We start from the raw sequence: 24,423 nt of genomic DNA, 5'->3' as shown, positions 1-24,423 counted from the left end.
ACACTGGCCAGAAGGTGTATACAAAGAATCAATTGGACTTATGAGGATGATAAATAGACAATAAAATGGTAATAGTCTGCATGAATCAGAAGGGGCTAGAATTTGGGATTAAGAGATGAACAACCAAAAATGGCCATAGAAGACTCAAATGGGCAAAGGGTCTTACTACTGATTTGATATAACTAAACCAAATTATAAATCAGTCCACGCCACATTACAGAAATATTTGAAACTCAGAAAATGATAGACTCTGGCAGTTTTGAAACAGGAGGTTTTGCTTTAGTTCTACTTGTGTAGGTGGTCAACATTTTTGCACTGAACATATATAACATGGAATATTAAAACACCTCACTTCAGTTCTATTTAAACTCTATGCTCATTTCTCATCATGGTTATCCTCTTGGCTTTCCTCCAAAACCCACCCTCAGATGTATATGGCTACTACCGAGTTAAAAAAAAACCACACAAATGATATTTGAATCATGAATGATGCAGTTTTAATACCCACAATTTAAACCATAAGAAATAGAAGGCAAAACACCAGTCGACTACTTTGAATAGGCAGGTGTTTATTTTGTTCAGGCTTTGGGTTTTTATTTTACATTATCAAACAGAGCTGAGGTACTAGTGATATTCCAGGACAAAATTTTCCTTTTTTTAACTTCGGGTTATCATAGTAACAAGACATACGCAAAAGTAGTAATGAATATACAGTTGCATGGGTACAACAGTCAAGCCAAGTAAGCCATATTCTGTTCAAAAACCAGTACTATTGAAACTGCACACTACTGCACCACAGAAGCCTTGAGAGCTCAGCTTGTGAAAGAATTTTCATTCATAATTAAAAGAAAAATGCTGCTCTCCAAAAAATTGTTCACAAGCTTGTTAGTTTTGTCAGTGTATAAAGAAGTTCTGATAAAAATCAGCATGCTCTTGTTTGGCCAGACAACTTCCCCAGTTGAGCTTTAATAATTGTTTAAATACCGTGGAGAAAAAAAAATGCATGGGCAATCCATTTAGTGTTATTTTCTTGTACTCCCAAGAAAAATGAGGATCACAAATGGCAAACATATATAAAGAACCCAAGCCACACCATCTTACAATATTTTCAGTAGCAAAGAACTAATTAGTTATCTAAATGGATAAGCAAAAAATCTGCAATACATTACAGCTCTGGCATGCAGGGGGAAAAGTAGCCATTTCCAGGCAACATTTCAAAGTTTGATAGACTGGTCAAGTTTTGTGAAGACCAGGAAATCTCTGTGCCCGTAAATGCCACACCAAAAGTAAGGCAGAATTATGGTTCTTAGCAACAGTGAGACCAACTATACCTGCAGCCCTACTTTAACAACGCACGAGGTGTAGGCACTTAAAGGATGCAAAAAATCCTAACTGGAGGGCACAACAGTTTCATATGGTTTTACTTTCTCCAATAAAAATACAGTAAAAGTGGTGTACAGCATTAACTAGAAACAGTTTCTCCATCCCCCCCAACCAGTTAGTCTAAACAGGCTTTGATGTTTAGATTGGAAAGAAAGCCATAAGATAAAGCTATAGTGTTCTATGCAGAAAATCCTAACATGACAAAAATAATTAAATCAGTGACACTTATCTAAAAGACTTAAAATAAAAACTGGAGCACAGAAATAAATTAGAGGGGAGATAAACAATCCTCTTAAATAAAAATGCTAAATCATATTATTCCAGGTAGGTAAATCAAACTATGCAGAATTGCAAAACCCTAAACAATATGGAAGCCCTATAACAAAAATCAATAAAAGATACATAATTTTACAAGTTCTGCATGTGAATGCTTTCCTTCCTTCAAATGCACAATTGAAAGAGATCTCTGTATGCTAGAGGACATTCTACTTTTAAAATGTGTGCAAGTGAGTAAAGAGAACTTTCCAACCTATGCAGCACAAAGGTTTGTCTCCAATTATTTTTTTGTCCTTTCTAATACAATTCTTTTATCTGGAAATTATGCATAATTATTTGAAAATGCATATCTGAGGGGCCATCACCATCTTAATTCATGGCTAAATTTAGGAAAAAAAGGACACATTGGGCTCGGATGGTGCTGAAGAGGAATGGGAAAAATTAATTCATAAACATGATGATTTGGGGGGTTTTAAAACACTAACAAGTTTCAGTAAAACTGCAAGTGATGTTTGCTGTATTTTGTTTTAGTTCTCTTTGCACACTTGACATTTAGTTAACAGATTAGGTTGAGAAACTTATCATTTAGAAGCAATTAAAAAGATCCAATTCACTGGTGTCTCATTGCTCAGATATTATAGTCACTGTCATAAAGCCACTTAGCATTCAGATGTTATCTGCATAAACTGTCCTTTACACTAAACAGCTACAGAGTTCCATCATTAAAAGTGCAATATTATACAATGCAAAGAACAAAATGTGTCTTCCAATTAAAAGTAAACTGATGCAAGTTGAGTTTTGGCAATTACATTTTTTTTGTATTTATTTCCAATGAAGACACTGACATTTTCTCCACATTTGTGCTTGTGAAGCTAATAGATCAATTACAAGACAGCCAGCAATGATGAATTGCAATACTTTACCAACAGGGTAAGATTACTAGCCAATATTCACACTGTGGTGGATGGCAATGACAAATAAGCAGTGGGCTATAGAACCAGTATTAGCAGGAGCATCCTCCCTCACTGACTGGTTGTTCTTGGGTCTTTTCCAGTTTTATATCGATCACTGAAAGTCATCTGTGTTAAGGGAAAGTTCATCATACATTTTAAAGCAACACACACAAAATGCTGGAAGACCTCAGCAGGTCGGGCAGCATCCATGGAGAGAAATAAACAGTTGACATTTCAGGTTGAGACCCTTCATCGGGATCAGGGCCTTGAACCGAAACGTTGACTGTGTATTTCTCTTTATGGATGCTGCCTGACCTGCTGAGTTCCTCCAGCATTTTGTGTGTGTTGCTCCAGATTCCAGCGTCAGCAGAATCTTGGGTCTCTGTGTGTGCATACATTTTAAAGCCTTTCTTCTTTAAACAAAGCCTGATCATCACCAATTACCAAAGAAGAACTCTATATTGAATGGTTTGGTAAGCAATCATTACATCTTGATGAGGCATTAAAACATCGTCAGATTGCAAGATATTCAGGGTATTTTATAAGGTGCATTAAAAAAATAAATTCATACATTCCTATATTATAAAGAATGGGTTGTATCTCTGACAGCATATTTGGGATTTCAGCTTTAAGCTACACATGCACTAAAGTAATGGTTCCCAACAAGTCTGAATGAAAGCCCCACTTGTTCAAACTTGTCAAAATATGCATACCTCATTCCCAATACAAACACGCAAGGACATCACAGGTCACTCCCTTTACAGAGCTGAGCTCTTCCGAGACAACTAGTAGCCTCTAAAGCTGGGGTAGCTAGTGTGCCGAGAACATCATTTTCTTTTCCACCTTATGAATGTCTGAACTAAATTAATTCAGTATTAAGTACTTTGCATCACTCACATCCAACAAGAGATTACTTCTAACCAACATTATACAATTTCTCAAGTATGGTACAAGCAACTTTACATTTTCCCTTCTTAAAAATTCCAGCATTATCTGCAGAATATTAGGAAATCAAAAATACAACTCTTAAAAAGATTCAAATTTATAAATTCATAACAAATGGCAAAATTATCTAGTTTTCTTTCCCTCAAGTTGGACATGATGTGCAGTTCTGCTACATTACAGATTACATTCAATTTTTTTATTTGTGCAAGCCAAAAAAGGATACTGTCTTCCCTGCTCTTATCCTGTGTGCTTTCCATTCCAGGCAAGGCAGCAGCTACACGCCGGAAAAGCTAAGGTAAGAGATACACAAAAATAAAAGCTTTTGATTTTATAGAACAAAGTTGTTAAAATGAATAAAAAATGGATTGGTGTGAGCGGAGGCTTAAATAAGAACAAGAATACTGGGAAAATATCCCATTCAGCTCCTTGAATTTGGTTCTTTCCTGTATCTTTGAGCAACCAAGTCTCCAAAGAGTTCAGCAAGCCACAATTAAAAAAACTAGGATTCTTCTGCAACTTTAATGCTGCATCTTCTACTTGAGTTAAAACAAGAGGTGCACCTGCAGCATTATAATGCCCTTCCAGAACAATCTGGCAAGTGTGCTACACTTTCTGGAAAATATTGCTACTTCTCTTTGCAGACATCATAGAAAAATACACAACCCGGATGCAATTTTGAATTAACAATTCAAAGTTGCAATTATCAACTGGTTTCAAAGACACTAATAGGCAAATAAATTATCAAAATATTGGGATCCAAGAATTCATAAATATTCAGCAGTATACTGAATTCATTTAGAAAATACTAAAGCTGACAACAGTTTTGTAAAAAGCCCAACTGTACCACGAATAAGGGTATCAGATATATGAAGGATAACCCTTTTGGACTGTAACTACTGTAGGCAATTACTGAAGATATACCCCAAGGAAATGGTACAAGGTCACTTCAGGGAAAAAAAGTTATACCCTTTTGAGATAGCACTGAACTGCTGATAGAACATTGCTTAGTTCCAGAAAGCCAAGGAGAACGGGACTGCTGTGAGCACAGTTTTCATACGGCCAATTCAGTTGTCAAATCAATAAATGTGTAAGTTTAGTGATACAAGCAGATTGTCTAACCAGATGACTTTCAGCACCAAGCAGGGTTTAAATTTTGTCAGCAAATTTGACAGAATAGTATTGTCTGATGCTACAAAATACTGCAGAACAATGGAATAAGAGTTAACTATGAGGATAGGTTGGACAAACTTGGGTTGTTCTCTCTGAAGCAGCGGAGGCTGAGGGGAGATCTGATAGAGGTTTATGAGATTATGAGAGGCATAGATAGAGTAGACAACCAGTATCTTTTCCCCAGGGTTGAAATGTCTAATACCAGAGGACATGATTTAAGGTGATGGGGGCAAGTTCAAAGGAGATGTGCAGGGCAACAAGTTTTGTTGTTTTTTCTTTACACAGAGTGGTGGGTGCCTGGAAATGCCGTCTGGGGTGGTGGTGGAGGCAGATATGATAGGAGCATTCAAGAAGTTTTTAGATTGGCACATGAATGTGAGGGAAATGGTAGGATATAGACACTGTGTAGGAAAAAGGGATTTGTTTAGTTGGGCATTTTATTACTAATGTAATTGGATCAGCACGACATTGTGGACTGAAGGGCCTGTTCCTATGTTGTACTGTTCTATGTTCCATATTGGCATGCATAGAAGATTGGCTGGTTAATAGAAAGTGGAGGGTCATTGTAGACAGGATACAGTATCTATCCAAGTAGCACACATCTTTTACTCCAGTGCCTGCAGAGGTCAATAGATGATACTGACAACTGCTGAGAGCACCCTTGCTTCCCATTCTTCAATTGCTGAGTGCTTGAACCTTTAACCTTACTCACATGAGACTGCATAGTCAGTTTTATCTCCAAAAAAAAAAATCACCAAATTGATTCAAAGAGAAGGAAACTTGAATATTCCTGATCAAGAAACAGAAAAAATATAGCTTTCCTAATATATCAAAAAACTAATGTTAATGCATTGCTGATTTCAATCCGTTATATGCAGTAGTAGTCACCATCACCGTACTTATATGCAAGTTGAAGAAAGCATCTACATTTAACAGACTATTTTGACATGCAATGGGAAGAACCAATACTGAAGCAGAGCATTAATTAAGGAATAGCTTTCAACATTATCACCATTTGTCATCTTTAGCATTTGCTACACTTTCTATTTGAGCATTATGAGTAAATAAAGGTGCAGACTATAATGACCTAAATACTGAGAATGAGTAGTCATTAAATGCCTATGATCCATTAAATCATGAGAATTTTACTAAAATCACATTACTCCAAGTAGTCAGTCACTGGGAAAACACCATCCCCATTGAATTTTCTGTTGGCCTTTGATTAATGACAGATCCATTAAAACTCAATTCTCAATTGAATATTAGTAATTCTATAATTTCCATTTCCTACAAATGATGAAAATGGCCTTATGTAAAACAGCACATTGTGCACAAACTGTTCATTTCCTTGAAATGAACAGAAAAGGCATTAACTTTATGACTTCCAACAGATTGAAAAAAATCTCAAAAATATAGTATAGCAAGCTCAAAAGTTTAATGGAAAATGGCTTAGCATGTTTAATGCAAAATTTGAGATCTGAACACTTTCACAAATCTTGCTAAAATATGGACACCGCTCGACACTGAATTGAATTTCCTGCTGAGGCAGATAACAAAATTGTGTTCATGTAGCTAAATGCATAGAAGAGTGAATAACAGAATAAAGAAATTGTGATGCATCCCATAAGTATCCAGTCAAACAAATATGCATGCGGTTTTGCTCAAGAATCCACTGTTCATCAAAAGATTTTCAAGATTCATTTCTGGGTAAACTACATTAGGAATAAGATTACATACAAGGCTGCATAAATTTCTGATTATCTGCATGAAAACTAGAAGGAAAGCAGAATGCTGAAACATATTTTTTGATCAGTAAGAAATAGCTACATATCAACCTTCAACCCTGAATGTATGATAGAGATTATAAGGAAAAACTTAACTACAAGAAATGAACATATTTCTGAAAACTACAACTCAGCTGACTAGTTTTCAGTTTTGGACATCTACCTGAAGATATCGACTTTCCATTGAACGCCTATTTTTAAGGCTGAACTTTGTCTTTGCACTGTGATGCTGAATTGTACACTTTACTTATGGTACCGAAATATATTCAAATTCTCAAATTTTCCTGGACCTTTTTGTTTGCACAATTTAAAAACAACTAACTAACTTTTCTTATGTAATGTGGCACTACTGTCCTAAATAGCGTAGAATCAGAATAACCTAAAACCTTGAAACAAGCATCCATGAACCTTGGTGCACCATTAGCAGCAGTAGCAGAATTGTATTCTGTAACTACTTGTAACATCAAGACCTGGAATTCCCTTCACTCTATCAAATCAAATCTGTTAACTAATCCTGGTTCAGTGAATGTAACAGCAAACCAGCAGTGGCACCAATCATTCCAAAAAATTGCTGCCAAATCACATAAATGGTATTCCTCACATAAACCTAAATATTCACTCCTCCTACCACCAGTTCATCCTGGTTGGAACATATACCTTCAAATTACAGTGCAGAAACTCTCCACAGCTTCTTCCTTAAAACCCTGAACAACAAGAGAACTGTTCCCCTCTAAAACACTCACCATCCTCGAAATGTCATTATATCAAAATCCCAAAAATCCTTAACTAACAGCTATGTGGGACTACCCCAGGAAGTAAATTAATACCACCTTTAAAGAGCAATTGAGGATGGGTTTTAAACACTGACGTTGCCAGCAAAGTCTAAATCCCATGAGCAAACAAACTGTGCTTTTTAAGCTGGTTTGTGCATTAGGAAGTATTTCAATTATGTCCACTCTTCAAATCTCTGCCTTTTATAAAGCTGCATTCCATTCTACATGTGAAGGGGTTACCCTGGGAAGAGCATATACTTGGCCTAACTGCTGCATCAGTGGCTGGGGGAGTGGGGGAATGTCAGGGGGTAGGAATTAACCTGAAATGTCAACAACTCCTTTCAATCCCTTCCCCCCCCCCCCCCACATAGATGCTGCTCGACCTGCTGAGTTCCGCCAGCCGACTGTTTGTTGCTCCAGATTCCAGCATCTGCAGTCTCGTCTCCACTCAGCTATTTTATGTAATTCTGCATTTATTTAGTATGGTCAGCTGAGTGCCAAGGATCATAGAAATGTTTAGTACTATCAATTTTTAGTATGCAAGGCAAATCCTAAATCCTGCAACATTTTAGGTGATGAAAACATTTGATCTGCGTTGCCTACAGCAGTCAGATCATGGTGCTGTACAAAAACTGGATACTATATGACTGAAAATATGAAAAGTGTAAACCATCTTATAAACTTGAAATCCAATGATAGCTCAGAGGAACTGCTGGCCTTGTGCTGAAAGGTGGACATAACTGCCGTGGACAAAAGAATAATCAAAAGTTTATTGAAGACAGGCTAACAAAAATTCATGAAACCAAAACATCATGCAAATTTCAAATTCCAATGTAAAAAGCATCTTAGGTTCCCTCAGTGCCATCTTGAACAACAAACAATCCAGCATCTACAGTTTCATGTCTCCAATGCCATCTTGAATCTTTCCTTCAGAATAAGATTACTCTGTATAGGGTTGATGCAAAGATTCAGCCAAAAGTAAATACATATTTTATATTATATTTAAGAGTTGAATATAATTCTTTTCATTCTAATACCATATACTTCAAGATACAGAAATTAGTTCTCATGGAAACTATGGTATTCATCAATATGTGTGTCAAAATTGTAAGCTTTTTTGTTCCTAATTCAGACCAACTTAAATGAAAATTATATTTACTAGAAAAAAAAGACCAAAATTGAAAAAAAAAGTATTGCATATGATAATGCATCTGCAGTTTCTTGTTTTTCATGCACTATAGATGGATCAGAAACCTTAGAAAACAATGGGATTATACCAAAATATTAATTCAGTTCTCTTTTTCATGATCAGTTTCCTGATGCCATCTACTTCTATTTAAATGTGTCAGCTTTGTTCATTTTAAAATCTCAGCTGTCAGAGAATGCCAAATTTGTCTTGCACAGACGAGTTAATTGGTATGTGCATAAATCAATTCTGAATTATTTCATTTTGAACAACAGGAAGTTATGCACATTATTCACTGTCAACACAGCTGTAAAATCATGCAAGAAAAACTACATTTTTGTTATGTCAATCTAAATCCAATAAAGCATAAAAATTGATCTTAATGTACTCAAAAGCTGTTCTGTAAAAAAGGCACTGCATGACATATTTAAGAATTAGCTGCAGTGTTAAAAAATACATGAAGGGATGATGCAGCAGCGTGTTGCTAATTTGTTCTTTCAGACTGAACATGTATAATTCCTTACATACTAAACTATAATTACTGCCAGACTGTTCTGGAGGGAAGAAAACGTAACAGAGCAGCGCATTTCTCCTTCAGTTACGTGCAACATTTTGTCAAGTATTTGCAACAACATTTCATCAAGCTATCCTTTGGTACTAATAAATCAAAATAAATAAACATATAATTTCACTTGCATAGAGTTGAAATCTCCACCCTTTAAAAGGTCACAGTGGGACAGTCTGTAGGTTGAGAAAAATTGGGATACCATGAACTTGCCAAATGATTTGCACTACCAAGTCTTCATTCTTTGAAATTCAAACCTCTGCTGAAATAGTAAATCCTTCCCAATGCCTTGTCCCACATCACCTCATGGTGATGGGCAAAAGGTGAAATGGGCAAGACAAAAAACAAAAATCACTATTGGCGATATTGTTTAAGCCTTTTGGTGATTTAGCTATGTGTTTTCTCCCCCTGCTACACTTGAACTCTGAAAGATCCTGATTCTGAGGTCAGTTAAGCATCAGGTGAGAATCTTCACCATTAGTGAAAACTTTTATTCTATTTCCAATGGATATACAACAGTTATCAAATCCTGATTATAACTAAGTTTAACTCATGTTACAAAAACCCAGTATGAAAAGCTACAGCAATAAAGAGCACTATCTAATATTGCAATAAAGATAAGAGGATTTGACAAATCAAAATGCTGCTCAAGATCTCAAGTGCTCGAAATTGTTGCATTTTTTCTTAAATGACATCATAAAAGTAAAAAGAGTACAAGTTTTAATGCAAGAAGCCATTGCTAAGAATTCTGTACTAGAAATACATTTTAAAAACAATCTTTTTTGTGGCCTGGCAAAAGAGCACAAGCATCTTACGAACTAGGATCAAAAAAACTAAATATTCTACCATGCAATATAAAGTACAACTTAAAATATGTTCTGCAATTAAACCTTTTTGAACATGAGGTTATATTGCAAGCCCCACAAGAAGAATGTAGAAGTGGAATTGCCACCAACTACAGGCTTGATTGGTACAAATCTGTAAAGGCAAAGTTTAATCAGGCAACAATTGCAATAGAAGAGAAGAAGCCCTGAAATTTGGTTCCACCAGTGTCTTAAAGAAATTGTAATTTACTGAAAATATGCAAAGAAATAAATGACCAATAAAAAATTGAAGTGATTACCAAACAGAAATTTTGAAATTGTTACAAAGCAGCTAATTTGAAACAGCAATAGTGTTTGAGGCCAAAACGTACAAAAATAGTGTTAATTTTAAGACAACCAGTTAACAGCAATCTCAGTAAATTAAGTCTTTAAATTCAAGTACTTTTCCAAAAAGTGCACAGCTGTCTTAACAGTTGCTATTTTTGGACTTGAATGTTAAGTGAATAGGTACAATGTTCTTATTTCTTCATACCAGAACCATGCAATCAATCATCTAGCAGAAGGCAGGATAACCAAACACCGCTACAAATGGCACACCATGGATATAGCAAGCTCTACCTGCTTGACATTGTAGCCTATCTTTGCACTGGTTTCAATAAACAGAACATTCAGGTCTTTGGCTCTCTGTTCACCTTCTTCAGTTGTTATTTGCCTGGACAGATGGCAAGACAGAACAGACACTTTAAAACAACACACACATATATATTTGAACACTGCAGTTTTTGCTCATTTCTGGGCTACATTTAAGAAGAAAAGACCAAAATGTTAATTCAAAAAAGCTGCATTGCAGTAAAGGGATAAAATGTAATATGTGATTGGATCTTAAGATTGTATGAAAAGGTTAACAGTTGTCAGCTGCTTTTAGAACCATATCCCAAAAACTGAAATTGTGCAGTTAACAAAAACTCCACTCATCATATTGTTATAGCCTAAATCCAGAAGATCAAAGATCAGTCTTCCTGGATGTTGCTTTAATCATAATGCAAAATGCACACAGTCAGGTGATTTTTCACTGCATGAACCTGCTGATCCTAACACCCCACAGATTCCAATATTAAATTAAAGTTTTGGTTTTTCCTCTGTAGCCACAGAAGCAGACAAATCCTGCAGTGTACCCCTATTTCTCACTTACCTGTTTTACATTGTAGCCTGCTTTAGCACTAGTTTCAATAAACATTACATTCAGTTCTTTGGCTTTCCTTTCTCCTTCCTCGATTGCAACTTGCCTGCAGCAGATAAAATAATGGTTGACAATGAATTTTTAAGTATTGGGGAACACTAGGGAATTTGAACTTTGGTGAGTAGGAACTTGCAGGTGACTGTTGTTATCCAGTATCAATGTGGCAAAAGACACTGTTCCAATTATTGATCATTCTGGATAATAGTGTGGCTTCACATTAAGTGAACAGTCAGAAAGCTGCATTTAGTGGATACCCGATGTTAGATAAACCAGAATTAGGAATTAATTCCAGCTGACATTACACAGAGACAAGAACATAATGTTTGGCAAGTCAATAATTCTCCACAAAAATAAATTCCCTATAACGGTAGATGAAAATTCAAAAATAGCAGATGCTAGAAATCTAAATTAAAAGTAGAAAATGCTAGAAACACTCAGGAGGTCCGGCAGCATCTGTGGAAAGAGAAATTGAGTCAGCGTTTCAGGTTGAATATCCTTCATCAGAACTGGGAAAGAGGGAAAAGCAAATTAGTTTTAATTTGTAGAAGAGGTAAAGGAGAAATGGATATACAAAGGGAACACCCCTGACAGGGAGAGACCAGGATTGTCATAACCATGTTAAATCTGTTTCAGTTTCCACAAAAGCTGCCCAATCTACTGATTGTTTCCAGTATTTTCTGTTTATATTTCTCTATCACAGCACAAGAAGTAAGGGTCCTTAATGAAAGGTAACTCTCAATGTGAAGGCAAATGTTCTTACTCATTAATAAAAATTAGATCACTATTTTGTTCTAATGTTACAGGACCAATGGTTGAGCAGAATTCTCTACGAATACTAAGAAACAAAAAAATCCTGCACATGGAAATATGAAATAAAAACAGAAAATGATGGAAATATTCAGCAGGTCAGGCAGCATTTGTGGATAGAGAAACAGAATCATTGCTTCAGGTGAATAATAGGTCATTGAACTGAAATTTTGATTGTTTCTCTTTTCACATATTGTGCCTGACCGGCTGAGCTTTCCAGCACTCTATAGTTATCTCCAAGAATTTTCTCAGCCAAAATCTATCAATTTTATTTGAAGCAATGAAAAAAAATTATGTAGTACTTTTAAAAATGACATTGTTACAAATAATAGTTGATTATCTTCACAACTCATTGATAGAGCAATAAAATAAGTAATGGCATCCATTTTATCATCGATATTAAATAATTTGAGAAATTATGCTCCTACAGGTTAAAGTATACTAAAGAATTTTTTTCCCCAAATGCCAAAGATAACAGATATTTCTTTTAGAAACCATGTTTTCATAATTAACAATGAACAATTCCACGTGCAGTCAAAAGAAAACACAAAATGGTAGTTGTTAATTGCCAATTAGTAGGATTCTGATTATGGTAATGGAAGAATTGGCAATAGCCAATCCAAAGAAAACTGATTCTTGATTAATAAAGGCTGGTTCTACCAGCCGTAGTTCTGAATTTATTGATCAGATATTTCTTTTTTTTTTTTAAAGAAAATGTCTGAATTTCACTGCTACCCATCATTTCCACTCTGAAACTAATCTCAGTTTAATACAGAAGACTTGGACAGCCAATCTGAGTTACATGACATGGAACTGCATGGTAGAAGAGCCTTAAAAGATGTAATGAAGTGATGTGAATGTCAAAATAAGTCCCAATCATGAAAGTTCAATAAAAGCCTTTGATAGCCAGCAAAGTCCCTTTCATCGATCACAGGCAAAGCCTCATGGTTTTGACAGCTACAATTCTAATTTAAAGCATTGCAAGATCCTGGAAAGATTTAAAACAAAGTAGTTTGAAATGCAATTCAAAGCTTCAATGTTTTTTGAGGGGAGTTGGGAAGGACAGAAGGGGAAATCATATTAGGACAGACAAATAGACCAAAAAGAATAATACACCAGAATAAAATGGAATGGTGTGAGTGTAGAATGCAAGGACAAAGAAAGATAATGACAAATGATACATAATGTATATTACTTTGCAGCAGTCTTGATGCCAGGAATGAATTGAAAATGGGATTTAGAAGCATTGGTAGCATCACATGTGGTGGAACAGCAGTTAGGAAAGAAATACATCAAACAATTAGAAAATTATTGAAATATGGGCCATGCTGTCACTTTGCATGGGTACTTCCAGGGAAAACATGCACATTCCTACCTTACTGAATATATCAACATAATCTCTAAAAATAATTTTCATATCATCAGTTTCAAATGTTCTTTAAAGACTATGGTACGATTTGTTTTGACTGACGTATGACATTGTGAAATTGTCAAAGTTCAATGTTCTGTAAAATGCAATAGCCCATTGATATTCTAATTCCACAAAGAAAATCTCCAACTGAATTGGTCACATTTATTCAAGAGGTTTTCAAATTGATTTGCATATTAAGAACAAGTTGACACACTTAGGTTTTCGTTAAACTTTGATGAAAATTGATTGGATACTCAGACCCAATTTCAAAATACCATTAACAGTGCTTAAGCATCCAGACTGTATAATTACTCCCTCCATCCAGCAGACAATAATCAACTTTTGTAGTCAACAATATTCATGTGCTTATCTGGATCAATCATTTAGTCAAATGCTATCACCCCGAGCTGCAAAGTCAATATCAGGGGACAGCTAATATTTAGCCTCCATGAGCCAGGTGAAGTTGTCCGAGTGATATCCTCAATGAGGATTGATATCCACCGTCAAACTATGCTTTAGAAAATTCTGGGTACTTGCTAAACACGTGATATACAAGAGCTCAACATATGACAATCCTATATAAAACCACAGTTTTTACATCCATACAACAGAACGTTGGATCTCTTGACATTATATCAAGATCTTGCTCTGTCAAGTCAATGTGTGTAACGGCCACCTGACATTAAAAGTAGTCATACACAGGTAACTTCCACTTTTCAATGAAGTCATAGACGGAGAACCTCAGGACCTTCAAGGGGAACCAAATAGCAACAGACCTGAATGTCACTCCTCTCCCTTAGCCAAGGAACTTGGAAACTTGAATGCTCTGATGTGGACATCAACACCCAGAGTAAGATAGAATGAGGAGATAGCTACTCAAAAAAAGGCTGTAGGTACACCTTGTCCTGAAGGGCAAACTAAAAAGAGAAATTTCATGGGGTGGGTTTTGCCACCAAGAATACCATCTGGCATTTCACTTACTCCCAATCAACTAAATGAACTTCTCATAACCTTTCCTTTTGCTCTAATGTAGAGCCAGCATGCTATGGTCATCAGCACACATGCCCTATCCCAGGAAGCTACAAATGAGGTCAAGACAGACTTCAACTACCTAAAAAAAGGCCCTGCCTAACATCCCAGAGGGAGACAAACCGATTCACCTGGACAACTTCATTTCAATGGTCTAAAATTCAATTCTCATGGAGATTTGCTTCCCAACTTACAGCATGAATTATACCCATCTTGAGGCACAAGTGAGCATGACTCCACAGAAATGTAAGGAATAGCATCAACAACTGCACGTGGCCTTTCTCCATCTCACTGAAGTCTTTGACCATCAACTGAGAGGGAATGTCGTGCATCCTTTTCAAATATGGCTAGCCTCAAAAGTTCATCTCCATTCTAAAACTGCTACATGACAGCATGCAAAACACAATCTTAACCAAACAGTCCATAATAGGCCAAATCTCAGTGTAGACCAATGTCAGCTAAGGCTGTGTCCTTGCCCCAACCCTTTTTCCTATTTTTTCTCAGCACTATACTACACCTCCTCGGAGTGGAATTAATCTACAGGATGAATGGGAAACCTTTCCACTCCAGACCCAAAGCCATTCCAACCTCAATCACCCAGCTGCAGATAAAACCTCTGCACGGGATTGGAGCAAAAGCAAACTGTTGGGTCAAGCAGCATTTGTAGAGACAGAGACCCTGCATCAAAACCAAGAGTGTAAAGGGGAGATAACCAGTATAGAGAGGTGATGGGGTGAGGCGAGAGCTGGCAAGCAATAGGTGGATCCAGGTGAGGGGTTGATGGGCAGAAAGAGCCAGGTGGGGGAGGGAGAGGTGGAGGTAGCGATAGTGGCTGGGAGGTGATTAGTGGAGAAAAAGGCCTGCAGATAATGGGATCTGAATAAGGAAGGAGGTGAGTAGAACTAGATATGGGAGGAATGCTAGGGAAAAGGAGAACAGTGGGAGAAGGGGAGAGGATAGGGGACTGAGTGGGTAGAGTGGGTGGGTGATAGGAGGGAAAAGAAACCGGGAAACCAAGGGCTGGAGGAGAGGGGTTGGAAAGAGGGGGTGTGTGAGAGGGCCTGGAAGGAGGAGAGAGAAAGGAACAGAAGGGGTGTGGGTTACCTGAAATTAGAGAATTCAACATTCATGCTGCCAGGTTGTAGACTATCCAGGTAGAATACTCCAGACGGAAATGACCTGCAAGGCTTAGGACGGGCCCGTCCACACGGAAGCCTTCACAGGGTGAAGAGCTGACCCCACGGAGCCCCCACCACCAAGACCCAACTCCCAGACCCCACTGCAGCACCCGACGCTGAGAACCCAGGACCTGGAGTAAAGAACTGACTAACGGAAGCACCCAATGCCGATCCCTGTGTCTTGACCTACCAGGAGGCCCGAGCAGCAAACGGCGAGTCCCAGGGCCTGACCAGCAGAGGCCATGTCCCAAGGCCAGACCAGTGGAAGCAGTGTCCTGAGGCCCAACCTGCGGGGGCGCCCGATGCTGGGGCCCCTCTGGATCGGAAGCCCGACCCTATGGAGCATTCGGGGCACAGTCCCAATGCCGACGCCCCCACTTACCTGCTGGGGCAGCCCACTCCTCTTCAGGACCTTCAGACCTGTATGGGGACAACTTATTTCACAGGCCAGCTGAATCCACTCCAGGTCTTCCAAGTCTTTTCACAAGCAGTCACTTACCTTCCAGTCCAGGTGACTCCACTCCAGGACTTCCAGGCCTGACGAGTCGCTACCGCTTACCTCGGAAGCATGGTAAGAGGGCTGGGCTGCAGGTGCGGCTGAAACAGCGTGGCTACAAGGCCCCCTCCTCCCCAGCATACTACTTGCTAACATCCAGGCCATTGAGAACAAAGTTGATGAATTAAGGGCAAGACTGACCTACCAAAGATAACCGAGGGACTGCTGTGCTATGTCTCACCAAAACGTGGCTTACACCTGCTTCACCTGACTGTGCCATACAACCTGAGGGCTTCTCAATCCATTGAATGGACTGTACAGTGTCCTCGGGCAAAGTTAGAGGCAGAGGGGTCTGCTTCTTAATCAATAACTCGTGGTGCTTGGACGTGATTGTCCTGGCGAGCTCCTGCTCATTCTGCCTGGAAAATCTATCAGTGAAATATCAACCATACTACCTGTCACCGGAGTTCACTTCAGCTATCCTGATGGCAGTCTACATCCCACCCCAGATGGACATGAAGCCTGCAATCAATGAACTATACTCTGTGATCAATAACCTTGAAACAGGATACCGAGACCCTCTTCATTATTGCAGCTGACTTCAACCAGGCCAACCTCAAAAGTGTTACCAAAGTATTACCAGCACATCTCCTGTCCCACCAGGGGCCCTAACACCCTTAATCATTGCTATACAGCCATCAAAGATGCCTTCCAAGCCACCCCTCGCCCTCACTTTGGTAAATCAGACCACCAGGCTCCTTCTCCCTACATACAAACGGAAACAGGAGGATCCAGTACAGAAAATTGTGCAGTGCTGGTCTGAGGGAATAGATGAGCTTCTACACAACTGCTTTGAGTCAGTGGACTGGTCCATGTTCAAAGACTCAGCTACCAGCCTTGATGAGTATGTGACCACCATCACGGACTTTATCAGCAAGTGTGTTGAGGACTGTGTACCAAAGAGGATAATACGGGTGTTCCCAAACCAGAAACCATGGATAAACTGGGAGATCCACTCCCTACTGAAGTCGAGGACTGCTGCATTCCAATTAGGTGACCCTGACCTTTACAAGAAATCGAGATTATGACCTCCATAAAGCTATCAGGAATGCCAAGAGACAACACCGTTTCAAAATAGAGCCCTAGACCAGCCGTCAGTTGTGGCAGGGCTTACATGCTATAACGGGCTACAAAACAAAGTCGGGCAGTCTAGTCAACAACAGCACATCCCTTCCTGATGAGCTTAACGCATTCTATGCACAGTTTGAACAGAAGGGGAGTGGTCTGTCACCACCCACCCTGACAGCCTCCAATACAAGTGAACCCATGGTCACCACTGAAGACATAAGATCAGTCTTCCGGAGAATGAACCCAAGGAAAGCATCTGGGGCGGATAGTATCCCTTGCTGTGTCCTCAGATATTGTGCTGATCAGCTGGCAGGGGTATTTGCAGACATATTTAACCCCTCCCTGCTTCAAACAGAGGTTCCACCTGTTTTAAGACCACCACTTTCATCCGAGTACCTAAGAAAAACATGCCTTAATGACTACCGACCAGTGGCTCTCACATCCACCATGAAGTGCTTCGAGAGGCTGGTCATGGCACGCATTAACTCCATCCTCCCAGAAAACCTCAACCCACTTCAATTCACCTACCATTGAAATAGGTCTATACAGGACGCCATCTCCCTGGCCCCTACACTCATCTTTGGAGCATCTGGACAGTAGACACCAACGTTAGACTATTGTTTATTGACTACAGCTCTGCCTTTAATACTATAATTCCAAGCAAACTCATCACCAAGCTCCAGGACCTGGGACTCAACACCTCCCTCTGCAAGTGGATCCTTGACTTTCTGACCAACAGACTGCAAATCAGTGAGGATAGGCAGCAATACCTCCGGCACAATTATTCTCAACACTGGTGCCCCACAAGGCTGCGTCCTCAGTCCCTATATACTCATGACTGTGTGGCCATATTCTGCTCTAACTCCATCTACAAGTTTGCAGATGATACCACCATGATAGGCCATATCTCAAAAAACAATGATTCAGAGTACAGGAAGGAGATAGAGAGCTCAGTGACATGGTGTCATGACAACAATCTTTCCCTCAATGTCAGCAAAACAAAAGAGCTGGCATTGACTTCAGGAAAGGGGGATAGGGTACATGCACCTGTCTACATCAATGGTGCTGAGGTCGAGAGTGTTGAGAGCTTCAACTTCCTTGGAGTGAACGTCACCAATAGCCTGTCCTGGTCCAACCACATAGATGCTGCAGCCAAGAAAGCTCACCAGTGCCTCTACTTCCTTAGGAGGCTGAAGAAATATAACATGTCCCCTTTGACCCTCACCACCTTTCATCGATGCACCATAGAAAGCATCCTATCTGGATGTATCATGGCTTGGTATGGCAACTGCTCTGCCCAGGACCACAAGAAACTGCAGAGAGTTGTGGTCACAGCCCAGCACATCACGGAAACTAGCCTCTCCTCCATGGACTCTGTCTATACTTCTCCCTGCCTCGGTGAAGCAGCCAGCATAGTCAAAGATCCCACTCACCCAGGGCATTCTCTCTTCTCCCCTCTCGCAACAGGCAGAAGATACAGGAGCCTGAGGGCACATACCAGCAGGTTCAAGGACAGCTTCTGTTCCACTGTTATAAGACTATTGAACAGATCCCTTATACGATGAGATGGACTCTTGACCTCTATGACCTTGCACCTTATTGTCTACCTGCAATGCACTTCCCTGTAGTGTTACCCCGTACTACCTCAATGCATGATCCGTACAACAATATGCAAGGCAAGTTTTTCACTACCTCGGTACAAATACCAATAATAAACCAATATGAGGTGCTGTTCCTCTAGTTTGTGTTTAGCCTCACTCTGGCAGTGGAGGTGGTCAAGGTTGGACAGACAATTTGGTGTGGGGATGGGGAGAGGAGTTGAAATAACTTGCAACTGGGAGCTTAGGATGGCCATTGCGGACCAGAGTGCAAGAGCTTAGCAAAGCAGTCGCCCAGTCAGTGCTTGGTCTCGCCGATGTAGGCAGCGGAGGAGGCTGAGAACAGACAGGTTGGTGTGGGAATGGGGATGGCAGTTGAAATGACTTGCAACTGGGAGCTTCATTGAAAAGTGTGTAGGATCTCCACTGACTTATGGGAATCCCTAGCCCATGACCACTTAAAATGGAAGCAGCTGAGGGTAGTAGTTCTGAGTGTGGTTTAGGAGCACCTAGCATAAATGTCAGAAGGAACACACCATTTCCCAAGTTACCTATCTGCCCAGTCAAGCACCTCCTGCTCCATCTGTCAGAGTTTACAGGTTCCACGTTGGCCTCGTATGCCACCTCAAAACTGACAAAGCCATCCTCAACCTAAGCCAACAACTTAAAACCTTAACACAATAATAAGTGTTGTGAACTTCTCACAAAGAACGAACATTGGAGACTTGAAGCTTCACCTGTCTGAAATTATAAAGATTAAATAAATTAAACATGGTTAGCATAGAAAAGGTTGGAAAATGTACAGAAGTGTTTAAAATTATGAAGGTAAGTAGCAGATTCCAGTAGTTGAGAGGCTTTAGATACAAGAAATTTAAAAGAAAACAGGAAAATTTTGCTTTGGCGGTGATGAGGCTGTGAAAAACTTTCAGACTTAATTTCTATTTGAACTATTATGTCTGAAGTTGATCAATTTTACAATCATTGCTTTGCTGGAGGTTAGTTAGTTGGTATCACAGTTCTGATATTCCAAAAATGGAAGTGACCATGAGAAGTTTCAAGGCCTTCATTAGAATTTAATTAAATCTGAAAATTAAAAAAAAATGCAGATCTTAACTTGATTTTACAGATATATGAATATGGAAGATACAAGGAAAATGCACTTAGAACTAACTACTGGGGTAACACCAATAAGATCATTCAAGAGAATGCTTTAACTTGTTTGCCATAGCAAATTGAATGCACAATGTTAGTTGCTACTTGTAATCGTAAGATTTGTCAAAAATGTGTAACAGAGACAAGTACATGCTCCACATACGATTGCACATTAGAGTGAAACAAAAATATAATAGGTTTTTTTTATGGTTAAGTTTTAATGCCAATCCAGATGAATGACCTTTAAATTATTTCAACTTTTAAATGCATACTTCAGACCTATTAATGTTAACATGTTGAAAACAACACCTGAAAGACCATATTTTTTTCTATGAATTCAATGCTTATCCATAAGTCTAAACATTTTTTCAAAAATTCTTCAATTTACAAAACCAAACCATACAATAGGTCACAAATCAAGAAAGAAAATTAAGCCTCCCTAGCTTTAAACAGTTATATGTATGAAGATTGCCGGGCAGATAATTACCCACAAATCAAGAAAGTTGATGAAAAGTAAGCTGAGCGAAGAGATATTGAAGAATACAAAATGATTAGTTACTAACAGAGCAATTTTTCTTACATATACAAATCAGCATTTATGAAAACCATCTTACCTTTTATCTGCAAGGTCTGTCTTATTTCCCACTAACATAATGATAACATCACTTCCTCTCTCTGTTCGGACATCATCGATCCATTTTGTAGTTTGTTGGAATGAGTTTACATCTTTTGTTTTAAAAAAAAAGAATAAGTATTAGTTGTAAATTAACACCAATTACAGATGAATTAACTTTTTTTTTTAAAAAAGCCACGTCCAATGAGACAAACCTAGACACAAAATGGGAAATCAAAAGATATTCAAGCTAAAGCTTACAATTAAGTTCTTCCTCCACTAAGACTGCAACCCATTACCCCTGCCCAATGCAATTCACTGAACAAGCAATCCAGGGAAATTTCCTTTCTGCAGCAGTATGCCAAAAAGATCAAATATCAATAAACAACCTGCTTGAAGAATTATTGGTGCAATTTTGCAAGTGAAAATTGGTGTACCCTTCTAATAGTCAAATAAATGCACTGCGCTAAACATCAATTTATTAAGGTAGCTAAAGTTCAAGTACAGAGCCCAACATATTCACCACCTTCAAAACACGACTAGAATTAAGTTTCATCTTGTAGGATAAACTACTCATCAATAAATAAATAAGTATCTCACTGCAAGATAAGGCACAAACTCAGAATTTCTAGAAAGATTGTGGATATTTTCAATTAACTACTTCTCAGCAGCCACAAGTCTATTTGAATTGATCAGAAGACTCAAAAGCTACAAGCAGTTGTTGGGTATGTTTAAAGTTCTATTTTAAAGATCACACTGCTTAGGAAGCGATAATTTTCAAACAGTCTGACACCTCAGAATGTTTCAAAAACCTTCGGACTATCTCCAATTTGGACCCTTTAAATAATCAGGAATGGTCCAAGAATGATACCAGCTTCCTTCTCTTAGGAATACTTTCTCCAATGATGAAAACTTAAAGAAGTGCTTACCACTCACCATCATCATTTGACTGTACTTCAACCTCCACATATTGGGGGAAAAAAATGCTGCTCATTCCAATGAAAGGGAAGATATTTGGGAATTATCATCTCTTTGGGCATAACTAATCCAGAATTGGCAGATTATAAACTTTAAGGGCAAGGAGATATGATAAATGTTGAAAATCATGGGTTTTGGTAATCGAGTTACTTGTATTTCTTAGTGAGTCTCTACCAAAAGATCAAAAAGAAAAAAGTTAATAGATTTGAGGGAGGGAGGGAGGGAGAGAGAGCAGGTGAAGAGGAGGAGGGTGGGAAGGAGCCAAGAAAGGCAGATGAGAAGGAAAAAGTGATAAAAGATTAGTTGTAACATTTAGGTTCTCCTAACTCTCCAATGCAGAATCTCTTCCCCACCCCCCCATGACAGATAGAAACATGTCAACCAAGTGAAGATTTTGTAATACTGCTTTTAAATTACTTTTCATCAATCCATTACCCTTAATGCCACTAACCTGGTTTACTTTGAAATAATATTATGAATTCAACAAATCGCTTTTGTAAATTGTTGTCATTTTATTTTGATAATAATTGTTGTTTCATAAATGCCCATCTCAGAAACCCTCTACTAATCCTACCTTAATCTTTGTTTACTTGCATTACACGTGTATACCTACAACGCTTCAATTTCCCAGCAATTTGCTTAGGTTTACTTTTTGCTAATCTCATTTTATAGTCAATCCGCCTGTTAACCAACTATTTGTGTAATCCGCTAATGAAGCAAAATATTACCAACAAGCAGTTTATGTCAAAACGAAATGAAGCGGTGCAAATTCTACCAAGTTGGGAAATGTTATTGAGTACATTAACACAAGTTTACCACACTGTATACTGCTTCAGCATCATCAATATATGTTTAGAAATGATTCATGGCTTTTGGATCCAGCATTGGATTTAAAAGTAAATCAAACCTACTATTTTTGGAGCTACAGAGCACATACAGAAACTAGAGGTTCCAACAATGGTGGGGCAAGGATGGGTTGCTCCAGGCTTGCCCACTAAAGAGCAAAGTTGAGCAATCTTGTAACTCGAATTGGAGTGTTATTCAAATGCTAGAAACAAACTATGATTCTTCATCTGGACGAACAGCTTGGATGCTTTCATCAGGTCAACTTTTCAGTTTAAAAAAAAGAGCTGCGTATTTTAGAAAGTTGTGTGACATTATAGGGTAATATGTTGCAGCTATTGATCACAACATAAATTCAGATCTTCTGAATAGGCTTGCTATTAATGAAGGCCAGGGAGAACACAACTAAAACCCAACCACCCAAGTTTAGATGAACATCATAGGTAAATTTTGAAATCTAAAACTTCATTAAAAAGGTAAAACTGCCAAATTTTCAATGATGATCTATAATACTGTTAAGGCTACACTTTCCAAAAAGCACTTAGCATTCAGGTAATTTGACTCAATTGTCACATTTAACACTTTGTTGTACATAGAGACTTTAGTCATACTGTACATCTTTAAAAAAAACTACACCAGAAGACCGACCCACAATAACAGTATTAAGAACTTGCAGGGGAAAGCTCTTTAAAATGAATGAAGATATATCCAGGACAGTTAGCCTGCAGCTTGGGTCACAAGTCCAAGTTTGTGTGTAAAAATAAGAAATTCTTTCATGTCTCCAGCAGCAAGTTTAATTTTTGTTTCAAGTAGCTGGAAGATCAAGTAAACTTCAGCTTCTATTTGTAGCTTTAAGAAGGTTGCTCATTATCATCAATTCAACTATAAATGTGGCAAGCTCTAAGCAAGCTGAAAAACGCAGCTTCAATCTACTGCACCACAATGTATTTTGCATGTGATCCTTGATATCAAATCCTTAACTTCAATTGTATTGCTCAGATGCTACGAAAACAAATAAAATTTCAGTGGGGCGTGCTTTTGGCAATAACAAATCACCACAAGCTATTTTAGTATGAGGAAAGGAATCTTTTTATTAAAAAGGGAAAGAATGGGTTTGTTTTTCTCATTTACAATTCCTGGAACAAGTTCATTGTTGAACCTTATCCAGAAGTACTATTTTGAAGACAAAACAGTAATTCCAATGAACTGTGAACATATTACAGGATCATTTTCTCCTAGTCTCAGTGCACCACAGTTATTCAAATCAAGTTCAATTCTGAAACCATTATTTACATGCATACATGCCAAGTATAACTGCAGCACATCTATGACTGAGGGAACATGCAGAATCCACACTTCGCACGGCTCCAGGTCTTAAATGAAAATGGTTGTGTTTCATGTTGACAATGTAATGTAAGCATTTCCAAACCACCTTGGCTTTGAGGAGGATCAAGGGGGTTATTTCTTCAGTTCTTGAGTGTAACTACATTCTCAGACTGTTAAAGACTCTGCTACATAAAGTCCTACACAAAATGAATGTATAGCCTTAATTAATTTGTTGGTGCAGTTCAGCACAAAATTAGCAGTCTCATCACACATAAAAATTGGCAATACAAGAACTCCAGGACTGGCTGAAAGACTAGTTCTTGGGAAACTGGCCTTTACTGAACTTGGGACTATCCGATGTCAATAGTGCATTTTCAAAATGGAAGACAGTTCTTATAATTACCATGTTTCACCTTAACACCGAAAATTTGCAGACATGTAATGAAATTTGCAACAACTATTTGTTTCTAACTCTTCAAAATTCATGAAATGAGGATAACTGCCCTTTTCAGAAACTGGGCAAAAACCAGCCAAAGCAAAACACATCTCATAACAAAGAGCCAGTTTCACTTCTGAGACTATAATTTGTTAATTTATCACAGCTGAAATCATGACTTAATATTCTAATCAGCTTCAACATTCATATGGAAAATAGCTAGTGGGAAGTAGAAGCAAGGACTCCTACTTCTATCCTGTGATCCTGCAGGAAAAATCCACCAATACGGACAACGAGAAATAAGGAACAAGCTCTGCTGCAGTGTTCTC

General features: G+C 38.4%; 1 protein-coding gene across 4 annotated transcripts in view; it reads right to left on the bottom strand.

Annotated features, from left to right (window-relative positions):
- Positions 1 to 549: 549 nt before the first annotated feature.
- The window catches only part of rab6a (RAB6A, member RAS oncogene family), an 83,525-nt gene continuing 59,651 nt past the window's right edge, over positions 550 to 24,423 (bottom strand). For 2 of the 4 annotated variants that reach the window (XM_052025988.1, XM_052025989.1), the window contains exons 5-8: positions 20,513 to 20,624; positions 10,478 to 10,571; positions 3,781 to 3,847; positions 550 to 2,727 (exon numbers count right to left, since the gene is read on the bottom strand). In XM_052025988.1, the coding sequence (XP_051881948.1) occupies positions 2,663 to 2,727; positions 3,781 to 3,847; positions 10,478 to 10,571; positions 20,513 to 20,624 (338 nt within the window). In that variant the 3' untranslated portion in view covers positions 550 to 2,662. Of the gene's footprint in view, positions 2,728 to 3,780; positions 3,848 to 10,477; positions 10,572 to 11,051; positions 11,146 to 20,512; positions 20,625 to 24,423 lie in introns of all 4 variants that reach the window. The other 2 variants (XM_052025986.1, XM_052025987.1) reach the window with 1 other exon arrangement.

Source organism: Pristis pectinata, chromosome 11 (assembly GCF_009764475.1).
Source record: "Pristis pectinata isolate sPriPec2 chromosome 11, sPriPec2.1.pri, whole genome shotgun sequence".
NCBI lineage: Eukaryota > Metazoa > Chordata > Chondrichthyes > Rhinopristiformes > Pristidae > Pristis > Pristis pectinata.
This window is presented reverse-complemented; position numbering and strand designations above follow the sequence as displayed.